This window comes from Trachemys scripta, chromosome 3, assembly GCF_013100865.1.
Source record: "Trachemys scripta elegans isolate TJP31775 chromosome 3, CAS_Tse_1.0, whole genome shotgun sequence".
NCBI lineage: Eukaryota > Metazoa > Chordata > Testudines > Emydidae > Trachemys > Trachemys scripta.
Window position 1 is genome coordinate 197,335,528 of NC_048300.1, and position 12,302 is coordinate 197,347,829.

The 12,302-nt window shown below is 45.3% G+C and overlaps 1 protein-coding gene across 12 annotated transcripts in view; it reads left to right on the forward strand.

Annotated features, from left to right (window-relative positions):
- NCOA1 (nuclear receptor coactivator 1) overlaps positions 1-12,302 on the forward strand; it is a 259,299-nt gene that overhangs the window by 174,787 nt on the left and 72,210 nt on the right. For all 12 annotated transcript variants that reach the window (XM_034766763.1, XM_034766761.1, XM_034766768.1 and 9 more), the window contains one exon: positions 7,757-7,851. In XM_034766763.1, coding sequence (XP_034622654.1) covers positions 7,757-7,851 — 95 coding nt within the window. The remainder of the gene's footprint in view (positions 1-7,756; positions 7,852-12,302) is intronic.

Sequence of the window (12,302 nt, forward strand, 5' to 3'; positions counted from 1 at the left end):
CGGTCCATTGGCCCCGGCAGTGGTCCCTGGCCAGAGCAGCCATGGTCCCCGTCAGCTGGTGCCGCTGGCCCTGGGTGCTCCCCCCAGCAGCAGCCCCCTGTTCTCCCCCCAGCAGCGCTGGCTGATCTTTGTAGTGTAGATGATACCTACGATGTCTTGGAATCTACAAAATTACTGATGAACTGAATCCTAAATTACTCAGTATTATTGGTGTGCTGTGGCTACTGCTTTTTATGCTGACCAGTATTATCTCATAGCTTTCTTGGGCTCCCGGGGTCTGTCTGTATCTACCTCTTGTCTCTTTTTTTTATACTTAGATTGTGAGCTCTTTGTGGCAGGGACCATCTTTATGTTGTGTTTGTACAGCGCCTAGCACAGTGGGATCCTTCTTCATGACTTGGGCCCCTGTGTGCTACCGCAATGGAAATAACCATCAAAAGTGTCAGGAGGAACTCGAGGCCAAGCAGCTGTAGGGGAGCGTTTTGGTGCCCTCCACTGGAAAACGTAGGCGAGGTTTCCGCCTGTCACCAGAACCTTTCAGAAAACAGCAGAGCTGCCAGTGATTTTAGTGTAATGCGAACAGGAGAGGGGACTGAGACTAATGGGTTAAGGTGAAAAACAGTGGCTTGTTGTAATGTATTCCTTTCATATCTCCGAGGTAGGCTTCTCGAGATGAAGAGCTAAAGAGCTGCATTTAATGAAATTTTGCATTTAAGCCCATTAACTTAAGTGCTTGGCTGGGATGCACTGACACTTTGACTGGAAGAATTCTGTATATGCCACCCTGGAAAAGGTGAGCAGGCGCTTTAATTGATACTTCTACTTTAGCTGAGACACCCAAGAATGCCTGATGACTCCAAACTAGGCAAGGAAAAGGCTTGCGCACAGTCGAGATGGCAATGGTGCCACATTCTGTCAGCTAATTCTTTTGAATAATAGGCTTGGAACTGGCATGTGAAACTATTTTGCTAAAGTGGGAGGATTCCACAACCCAGTGAAAGGATTAGATTTGAAAGCCAGCATATTACCCCTAAGTATATGAATTAGTTAGGAGTGGAAAGCACATCTCTCATGCTGTTCAGTATTAAGAGCTTCGGGCTCTGCCACAGGCTGCTTGAGAGACCTTGGGCAGGTCACTTTTCTTCTGTATGCCTTGGTTCTCCCCTGTAAAATGGAGATGATGATGCATCCCACACCCCCATGTTTGTTTTCATGGTAAATTCGGCAGCCGTTGTAAAACGCTTTGAGATCTTCAGTCAGCAGACGCTATGGAAATGTTTTAAATATTACAGGTATTACAATAGCTCCTCGAGGCACTAACCTGGGACTGGGGCTTCATTGTGCTAGATCTTCGCATAGTGAGAGTCTGTGCTCCAGAGAGCTTACAGTCTAGATAGACAAGGCAGTAGGCAAAGGGTGGGAGGAAGGAAGTGTGATATTCCGCACTTTACACATAAGGAATTGGGACCCAGAAAGATTAAGTGACTTGCTCAAGGTCACACGGGGAGTCTGTGGCAAAGCCAGGAATGTTCATTGTTCATGTCTTCTTGGTTGCAGTTCCACACTGTAAACACAAGTCCATCAACAAGGTCTTAAACCCAATGTTCCTCTCCAAGGACAAACTATTTCTGTTTTCTAGTGGTGAAGGCACAAAAGCATTGAGATGGCACGTACCATAAGGCTGGTTTTCATAGAATCACAGAAGTGCAGGTCTCGTCCATCCCCCCACACTAAGGCAGGATCAACGTTTCCAGAGGTGCTCAGTGCCCACCTAACTTTTGTGAAGGAATCCTACCTATGTGCACAAAATGGGCCCTTCAGAGTATGTCTGCCCTGCAATAAAACACCCACGGCTGGCCCATGTCGGTGCTCGGGCTGCAGGGCTATAAAATTGCAGTGTAGACATTTGGGCTCAGGCTGCAGCCTGGACTCTGGGACCCCGGGAACTCTACAGCCCACGCCTGAGTTAGTTGCCATAGGCCAGCGACAGGTAGTTTATTTGAATGTAGACATACCGGTAGTGTGCAGATACTTGTTTTGGTGCCCAAGTGTCTCTGTGGGGGTGTGGCTGTTTGTGATGCACTTCCAGTGTGCATGTTGCTGTACAGAATATGTAAGAGATAAGCTCCTTGCTCCCCAAGGAGCTGATAGTCCAAGAAGGCAAACAGATTACCTTTTGGGAATTTTTTTGTGTATAGGTAGTAGCCCTGCTTAGAGAGGTGAATCAAGATTGGCAGGCTGCTGTCCTGAGGAGGAGGGACTTGAAGAACAAGGTGATTTGGAGCCTGCATTCGAGGAGTGCGATGTGGCGAGGTAGAATGCAAGTCGTGCATGTACTGGCACGGTGGCTTTTTCTGAAAACTAGGCCCAGCAGGTCCTAGAGCGTTCGAACATTAATCTTTTCTCCTTCCATGTTGTTTTGAAATTCAAGATAGTTATTTAAAAGGCTTAGCCTGATCTCTTCCATGCTTTCTGTGTTTAGAGAGGGCTTTGTTTCTGGAAGTGAGTCTGCCTTTCACAAGCTATCAGGAGGGGAAGGGGATCTGAGTTTTTTACTGGGTCACCCACAACAGGACTACAGTGAACTGTGGTACATCAGTTCCACATGTCATGTCGTTGCATCCGAGTGGTGGGAGCCATTGTCTGGAAATGCAGGCAGGAATCAGTGTCATCTTATCATTGATCCTAGATTATTATTATTAATTTATTATTTGTATTCAAGTCACACCTAAAGGTCCCAACCAAAATCTGACACTAGTTGTGCCAGGTGCTGTACAAACCATAGTAAAAGACAGTACCTCCCAGATAAACTGCTATTGAAATACAAGACAGACAAAGGGTGGGAGGGGCAATAGAGGCATGGATGTTAAATGATAGGTCAGTGGCAGAACTGGGAACAGAACCCAGGGTCTCTTGAGTTCCAGTCCAGTGCTCTATCCACTGGAATATGCTGAGTCTCCTAAGTATGCCACTGATTATGAATGAATGTTGAGCAACTGGCAATTCCTTGTCTGCTCCTCCTAAAAATTTGTCTTACAGGTGAAGTTTGAGTTAAGAGAACTAAGCAGGAAAATATTTGCTCAGAGGATCCTATAAAAAATCTATAATGATGAGGGTATGGGAATATGTGTATGTGAAAGGACACATTTGTAAGTTTCTGGAATTTGGTTTGAACTTGCTCTTCATTCATATCATTAGATCTAAGCACAAGTGAATCACAGTATTAAACTGATGCTTGTGGTAAATGTTGGGTTGAATTAGACACTTCCCCAAAAAACTGTAAATGCAATTTAGCTTTTGCTTACAGACAAGTCATGAAAACAATCCTCTGTTCAGTGCCAGGATAGCGTGGAGATGGATATTGGAGCAGAGAGTACAACAGGTCACAAGCATCTGTATGGTGAGAATGTCAGTGTTGCTCAATGGAGATGTGTTAGACTGTGGAATAGTCTCCTAAGGAAGTGGCGGAAGTCCCATAGCTTGGGAATTTTACAAGAGATGGAACAAAACCCTAGAAAATATGCTGTAGGGAAGGATTCTCCATTGGCTCCTAGAGATGGATTGGGTGGGCCAAATAGGTTTTTTCTATCTATTCATCCATCTGTGCTAGCCAAAAGCTGGGACTGGACAACAGGATGGGTCATTTGAAAAATTGCCCTGTTCTGTTCATTCCCTTGGAAGCATCTGGCACCGGCCACTGTCGGAAGACAGGATACTGGGGTGGATGGATCATTGGTCTGATCCAATAGGGCCATACTTATGTTCTCATCTATACAGGTACTTTTATGGCCCTGCTTACAATAGCCGTTGAGTATCTCAAGTATGTATAGATTGATCTCGTAAGAATGGCCGTACTGGGTCAGACCAAAGGTCCATCTAGCTCAGTATCCGGTCTTCCGACAGTGGCCAATGCCAGGTGCCCCAGAGGGAGTGAACCTAACAGGTAATGATCCAGTGATCTCTCTCCTGCCATCCATCTCCACCCTCTGGCAAACAGAGGCTAGAGACACCATTCCTTACCCATCCTGGCTAATAGCCATTCATGGACTTAACCTCCATGAATTTATCCAGTTCTCTTTTAAATGCTGTTATAGTCCTAGCCTTCACAACCTCCTCAGGAAAGGAGTTCCACAGGTTGACTGTGCGCTGCGTGAAGAAGAACTTCCTTTTATTTGTTTTAAACCTGCTGCCTATCTCATCACAAAGGAGTACGTGTCCGAGCCAGGAGTTAACCTAGGTCTCCGAAGTTCCAGTCCAATTCCTTACCCACAAGGCCATACTTCTAGGGCTATCGTCTGAGTCTCACGCCAGCATTTTTCAGAACTCCGGCTTGACCCTGCAGGACTGCTGTATTCAGGACTCCCCCGAAGTCTGCACACAGAAGGTTTGCAGGATGAAGCCTTTGCTGAGGATGCTGCCCTTTAGGTTCTGTGGGAAAAGTTGGCTTCCCTCTCAGTGGAGCGAGCACAGTACATAGAGTACAGGGGAGTTGGTCTGGGGAGTTTTGCTTTGTTTAAAGTAGCCACAGAAAAATACCTTGTTACTATGCATGTCTGTTCCTAAGGGGGCTGATCCTGTTCCTTCCACTGCCAGCACTGCTTGGGATTGGGCCCTAGGTTTTTTTTCTGAGCTATATCTGCTTAGTTGCCTGGCAAAAGCAAGTATTTTTACTCCTGCCTGCACTGCAGAGCCAGCCTAGCTGCAGAGAGGCAGGCTGTATCCTACTGTGCCTCGCACATCATCCACCAAATTGCCAGCTGAATCCTGATCCCGGGATCTTTATCGTTGCTGACGGTTGGTGATGATGCAGAAAGAACACAGCTTTGTTTTCAGCTATCAGGCAGGGTTTGCAGCTCTGGCACTTGGGGAGAATCTTGCAAATGGTGCAAATTTGATAGAAGAGTCACTGAGGGAGGGATTGTGACACCAGAGAGATGCTGTGTTTAGAGTCGTTTTTTGATAGCCACAAGGAGTTCTTTTGATTAGTAGCTATTCATAAATTGCAATGAGCAACAGTAAATTGTGCTGGTGAAGGAGGCATGCGTGTCTGCAGCTTGCGCTTCCAAATTATTTGTCCCCCTGATGTTCCAAGACTCCCAGTCTTTATCTTGCTTCTCATGCAGCTGTCGATTTCCCCCACCTGTGTCTTATCCGTTAAAAAAATTGTCCTTTATTCTTTCCATTGAAATGTAGCAGGTGATGCTCTAATTGAGTCCAAATGAGTCCCAGAATTCTTAGTGCAAGTTCCAAAAAAGATGCGCAGCAACCAATGTCTAGTGACTGTGATGCACACGGGAGGATGTGAATTCTCTGATTTCCATCAGGAAGAGCTACAAGAGCAAAGACACTCCCTGCCTGCAAAAGTTTACAATCTAAAATGTCCCTTTCTTCCATTTGCTAAATAGCACCAGAAGAATAAAGCAATCCTATTGCTAAGTATAGTACAGCTGTCCCTTCTAGGTATTACTGTCTTGGACAAGGCCAGTGTCCCTCTCTTGCTTCTGTTGCATGAAAAATTATTCCACCCTAAGCAGAACTTGAGATCTATTTAGGGATTTTACACAAGAGCTATTCAAAGTTTTTTATAGCTCACAGTTTTTCTGGACTATTGATACGCTCTGGAAACTCACCATGTACAAGGGGTTTGAACTGTTTTAGTTGGTTATTTATTAAATGTGCTAAGAGTGCAGGAACGGGGCAAGGGGTGGAGAATAGATTTTGGATGCCTGTCTGGAGTCTCCCGTGTGTAACCAAGTTCTTTGTCATGAGACTGTATTACAGCTATATGCTGTGTGAACAATTGAGGGAACCGGGATTATGAAGGGTGAGATGTCTGTTCCATAAAGCTCTCATCCCACTCCTTATGGGGGATTATAGATGGTGGACTTGGGAAGGACCTCCTAGGAGACCTAGTTAGTCCCATGTCCGGGATAGGTCTCTGTACTAAACTCCTATGTCTTTAATCTGGTCTATTCTTGAATGTTTCCGATAAGTATCCCACCATTCTGAGTCCCTAGCAAATTAATCCAACAACTGATCCTTGCTGTTGGAGACGTGTGGCTAATTTGCCATTTGCCTATTTTGAGACACTTCTGCTTTTCTGAGTATTGTCGGTCTCTCTGTACTTTCCATCTATACAGTCCTTTCTAATTGGGCATGGTCCGTGCATTTGGGGCCTCGTCCCACCAGCTGCTTTGACACCAAGCTCTGACACCCATTGACACCTAGCCCTCTCTGGGGAGCATTCAGGCTTTAAGGATCAGACCTGTAGATAAGGTGCAACTGACTTACTTCTTCCCAACTTGGAATCGTCCCATTTCTCACCCCTCTGTTTGCCCCTTCTCTGGCTTCCCTTGGCCCTGTGCCTTACGTGAGAGCTCCTTGTGCCCTCTTCAAAGCCCTACCCAGTCTAGCTCCCACCTGCCGCTCTGTTCTCTTTTCTGTTGCACTCAAGCCACATGACTAGCCATCCTCGTAGTGTCATACTCCTGCTCCTGGTAGTTCCCTATGCCTGGAACATCCCCTCCCTGACTATGGAGCTAGAGCTTATATGGCCTCCATCACTGTAGTGTCTGAGCACCTCACCATCGTTTACAGTATTTATCCACACAACTCCCCTGTGAAGTAGGGAGGTGCAATTATCCACATGTGGCACTGGTCACACAGGGAGTATGAGGCAGTGCCAAGAATTGAACCCAGCGCTCCTGATTCCAGTCCGGTGCCTTAACCGCAAAATAATCCTTCTGCTCTGTCTCCATACTCTCCGCTTTCAAACCCCTCCTCAAAACTCACTTCCTTCCCAAGGCCAATCAGCTCCTGACAGCCACAGGGGTGGTGAAGAGAGTGCTAGGGGAGAGTAATCAAATAAACCTGAAACCACCTCACTTTCATGGCTGACTTACTGTAGTCACTTGCCATGTCACATTCCACCCCCCCCCCATTTGTCTGATAATAAATTATACACTTTTGGGGGTAAGGCTCATGTCTGATTATTGGCTTGTAAAGCAGCTAGCACCCTTGGAGTCTAGTTCAATAATAAGGTTTGCTACCCAGTTTTTTAACAGAGCCATAATACTCAAAATAAAACTCTCACACAGCTCTGACTTTTCTCTCTCTCATGCAGGGCTATGTCGAGAACTTTACTAAAACCTAGTGGCCTGATTTCTAGAGGTGCTGGGTACCTGCAGCTCCCATTCAACTCAGCCCCAGGCACTCAGCACCTCTAGAAATCAGGCCACCTATACATCATAGCAACGTCTGTCTACTGACCCTGTGCTGCTTGTGTCAAAGCAGGCTATCTGGTTTCTTCCGGCACAATCTGTTCTTTGTGAACTCCTGCTGCCGATTGCTCATCAAGATGTTGTCAGATCTTACAGATCAATTATTTGCTCAAATATTTTAGCCCGTACTAAGGCTGAGCTGAATAGTCGTTTTTCAAAAGCTTGATGTTTTTCAGTCTTCCTCTTTAAAATATGTGTGAGTGGTTCCTCAATTTCCTCTGAACCCAGGGAGGAGAGAATGGTGATCCAGCTAATGCCGACATTTTATTACAATTGAAAATGGCGTTTTCTTTTCTCACATTGCTTCCCCTTCTGTACAGTGAAAGGGGCACAGATCAAAATACAGAAGTCACTTCACTGTGTTGCTTCACTGGGACAATGGATATTAAACAATAGTCAATGTTTTGTTGCTAATCAGTAGCTTTTCAGAAAAGATGGTTCTTTTCAACTAAAACATGTCCTTTCCCTTACTGCAGAGAAAACAGCTGATGATGACGTCCAGAAGTCTGACATCTCATCCAGCAGCCAAGGAGTGATCGAAAAGGAATCTCTGGGACCTCTTCTCCTGGAAGTAGGTGCTCTATTGCAATCAGTAACACGACCAGTCTTTTCGTATTTGAAATCTGAGGTTGTTCTAATGAATCTCTGACCAAGAAAGTAAAATACAGACTAGTAGGAAAACACAGTCCCAATCAGGTTGTTCCAAGGCTAGATTATCCCTTGCTAAAGCTGTGGGTAACCCACATTAGTCCCCCAGTTCAGCATATCCTTTAAGCATGGGAATCCTAGCCCTATCAGCAATGCACTTAAGCGCATGCTTAAGTCCCACTGAAATTAAAGCAACTGAAGCATGTGCTTAAGTGCTTTGCATGAATCAGAACCATAGTGAGCAACGTCTTAATACTGGTATAAAGGTGCCCTGCTGTTGCCTGCCCACCTCTATGTAGTTATTTCATTCTTTCCACTTAGCCTGAGCGTTGTTGTGGGGGGACGCAGTATGACTGAAGAGCCATCATTCAGCTGAGCAAGTTAAAAGCCGTCTGCTTTGGGAGAAAACTTAACTTTCAACCACACTGACCTAAGTCACCGGCTAGACAGATTGTCTTGTTAACTGCCAGGGGTGCTGAAGACTTGCTAGCCCTTTCAGGCACCAGGGCTCTTAGATGTGTGCTAGTAAACTTCCTCCTGCCAGCTAAGGCATGAGAAAACAAGAGTTAAAGGCAGGAAGAATGAATACTGAGTGCAAAGCAGTTAATTGGAGTGGGCCATTAAAATGCAACAGCATTAAATAGTCCCATTTTGAGGGAGGGCATCAGGAGCAACCAGATCATTTAGACAGACCTTCTATATATCACCTGCCAGTATACACCACCCAGCCGCTTCCACGCCAACTCCAACAACCAGAATTAGACGTGAGTATTACAGCCATCAGGAGGCTAAACTGTTGTGTGCCATGGCAGAGAACAGAAGGGACCTGCTGGGTTTAGTGTGTGAGTGCTAGTGGCCAGGGATAGACAGGAGGTCAGTCTAGATCAGTGGTTTTCAACTTGTGGTCCACTATCTCTATGATTTCCAAAGGGGCCTGCACCTCCGTTCACAATTTTATAGGGGTCTGCAAATGAAAAAAGTTTGAAAACCACTGGCCTAGCTGATCTGGTGGTCTCTTCTGGCCTTAAACTCTGACTATGACCCACGGCACCAAGGCCTTTCTGTGGCAGGGAAGTGAGAGAGATATCCCGCAGCGATCCTAGCGAATGACCTACGCCTTGTGCTGCAGAGGAAGGTGAGGGCTGTGCTAACTAGATCTGTGTAACATGAAATACGGTGAAGTGTGATGGTACGGGACTGACAAAAAGCTCTTTTCTTGGCATGAAGTGGATGCAATTGCCAAAGTGGTTCTTATGTTTTTACTAATTGATAAAAAGACATATTGGCTACTGTAAAGGGCTGACAGTGCTAAATCATGATTGCCTATGTCTGCTTACTAGCAGGAGAATCTGGGACAATAGGAGCACTTTTATAGCAAATGAAGCCACTGAGGAATAATCAAAGGTTCACTACAGACAAAATTAATGCCTAGGTGAGGACGTATTTGAACTGTAGGGAAGGATCTGATTTGTAAAGAGAATGAAAGCCATCTGCCTGAAACATGTGGCCAGGACTAACTGGGAGTTGATTGCTCAGCAAAGGAGGTGCTGTCTAAAGAAGCAAAAAAGCAGAAGTGGCATTAGAGGGAAAGCAGCATTGGATAATGGAAACAGTGAGTGAGAAGAGTTTAAAAAAAAAAAAAGGGCAAAATTGTCCTGAGAGAGGTGGCAGTTCCTCAAGAGTAATATAGAGCTTGGGCTCCACTAAGAGAGTTGTGCATCCTGCTAGAGCAATGGAGGATGGAACTCTTGAACGGAAGAAGCCAGACATCTGGGCTGCCTATTTGTTGGCACTTAGAGTAACCTAAGAGGCATCAATAAATTTGCAGCATACCCAAAATGTTATAGAGCAACCCCTGGAAAGTCACCCCTGGATATAGCTCTCATAAATTGGAAATCAGGGGTCAGTTTAAGACCCTAGTACAGTTTAAGAACACTTTTATTCCAAAGCTGCTAGGCCTAGCCAATAGCTCTCTATAGGGGTTGAAAAAATTGGGTGCTTATATGGGATGGGGAGTTAATTAGATCAGCTTGTCCATGACTGAGAATATGGCTCCATGCTCAGAGTTTAGCATTAATAGGTCATTTCTGCAGGGAATTAAAACAAAGGTGTGTTGTGGCTCTGTTAAGTTCTGCTTTGTGAAGAACTCATTATACACAGTGTGCTAAAAATATCTAACAGTTATGCAGACAGAAGGATAGTTTTGTAACTTGAGATCCCATACAACCAACATGCAAAACACACTAATAGATGGGTAAATTGCTGTGGAGTACAAAGCCGCCTCCTGACACCAGACCTCCAACATCATTCATTTGGTAATTTACACTACCCTAGCCAATGCCCGTTGAGATCACTGAGGCTACATGCTGCTGTTTAAATGTATCCTCAACATAAGTCAAGTCCCATATTTCTCTCTGGTTTCCAGATTGTATTTGTAGTCTAACCCTGGGCGCCCTTAATGCTCACTTAGGTCTGGCTCCTGCACAGTGCGGCTGTGGAGTGTTGCAAGGATAAGAGCAAGGTGATGAGCTGGACCAAGAGAGCAGGGAATCTTTTTGCTGCCTTAATCTGAGTGCCAGGTTACGCCAGCCTAGTAGCAGGTTTGAGGCCTAAGAGGGGAAGCATGTAGCTAATCCCTCATTAACCAAAGGATCCTTGCACTTCAACCCAGGTCTTCCCAGACACACCCTTTCCTCTCTCATATCCTACTGTACCTTGTGTTCTTGTGATTAAAAGAGCAGGTATTTTGAGGGCTTCAGTGTGGAGGATGATGCCTAAAGTGGAACCTTAGATGTGCCCCTATCTATTTGCCATTTGCACTTGGGCTGGAGTGCAGCAGTTATGGTGCACCATATAAGGGCTTGCAGGATCAAGGCTTTAATACTTAGGAAGATGCCTGGTGTGTAGCTTGAATTTCTTTTCAGTATATTCAGCACATTGGCATCCCTCACCCCCTTCAGGAGCTAAGCATCGCCTTTCTTGCAGCACTAGGGTTTGCAAGTGGGGCTAATGCTCATGCTATTAGCTGCTCACAGAGAGGTTTTGCTGGTAAGGTGAGGGTAGAGGCTGTGGCTGCACTAGGGGGTGAGTAGTGCTAGATAATCCTGCCACAAGGTGGTAGCAAAGCAAATTCCTCCCCTCCTGTCCTCAAACTACTCCTTTCAGAGGTGTTAGGCCCTTTCCCGCCTCCAGGCACTGCTGTTCATGTTGGAGAGGAGGAAAGACTCATTCTCTCCAACCCAGCATAGTTTAGGCTTATGAAATCTATTAATGGGACTTTTTTTAGAGTCCTTAACTAATGCCTATAAGTAGCTGAATGTTGCAACCCCTGTTTTACACGTGGGGAAAGAGAGGCACGGGGCATTGTGAGAACATATTAGTTAATTTTTGTGAAGCACTCTGGAAACACTCCCCATCTGTGCTCAGTAGTTATTAGTATTATTAATGGTGTTCCCAATAAATGATCTCGCTGAGGAATGGCTTCAGATCAGCTTATGTTGAGGCAACTATGAAGAGTTTAGTTTTCTGTCACAACTGACCATGAGAAACAGTTTTTGGTTCCAGTAGGTTCCCAAACAACATTCAGATTCAGCTGTCTGAAAATGTTCCTGAGGTGACTCCCACCCCACCTGCTTGTCCTTTGCTGTTTCCTTTAACTCATGGGATAAGAGCGCTTGCTGCTCAGAAGGACCTAAATCCTTAAGTGCTTGTCCGCTATTAAAGTCATTAAGAGTTGCAGGCACTCAGCTACTGTAGTGATGAGGGCCATGGAAGTACCGAGATAGGCTATGCATCAGGATTTGTAACCATGGGGTCATCTGCATGCTATCTTTCAATTTCCATTCTATATTAATGGCCACACTCCTTTTCTGTCATCTCACAAACCTTTTGCTGCATTCCTAGACCTTCTGAGCTGGGTACCAGATCAATTGCCACTTCTTCCATTAAGGAGCTAACTTGCTATGGTGCAACATGTTCACTAGAAGACAGCACCAGTGTAGGTTTTAAATGTTTATATTCCTAATCTTCTCCATAGAAAGTAATGCTTGGGCTAGCTTAATTAGTGACGTCTTAGTGGATAGTCTTTGTGTTCTAGGATTGTTTTGGGGCTAAAGTGCAAGGACTAGGAGTCAGCAGATCTGGGTTGTAATTTCCCGCTTTGCTATGGATGGCCTTCCTGGGCAAATCTCTCTGTAATTCTGTTTTCCTGTGGGGGATAATACAATTTTCCTGCCTCACAAACAGTTAGCTCATTAATGTTTGTTAAAGCACTTTTACAGCCTCAAATGGAAGGGGCTACAGAGAGGCAAATTATTTTTGTTAGGTTTTCTACTGTTTGGGACCAGAACCATCCCTCATTATGGTTCACAAGCT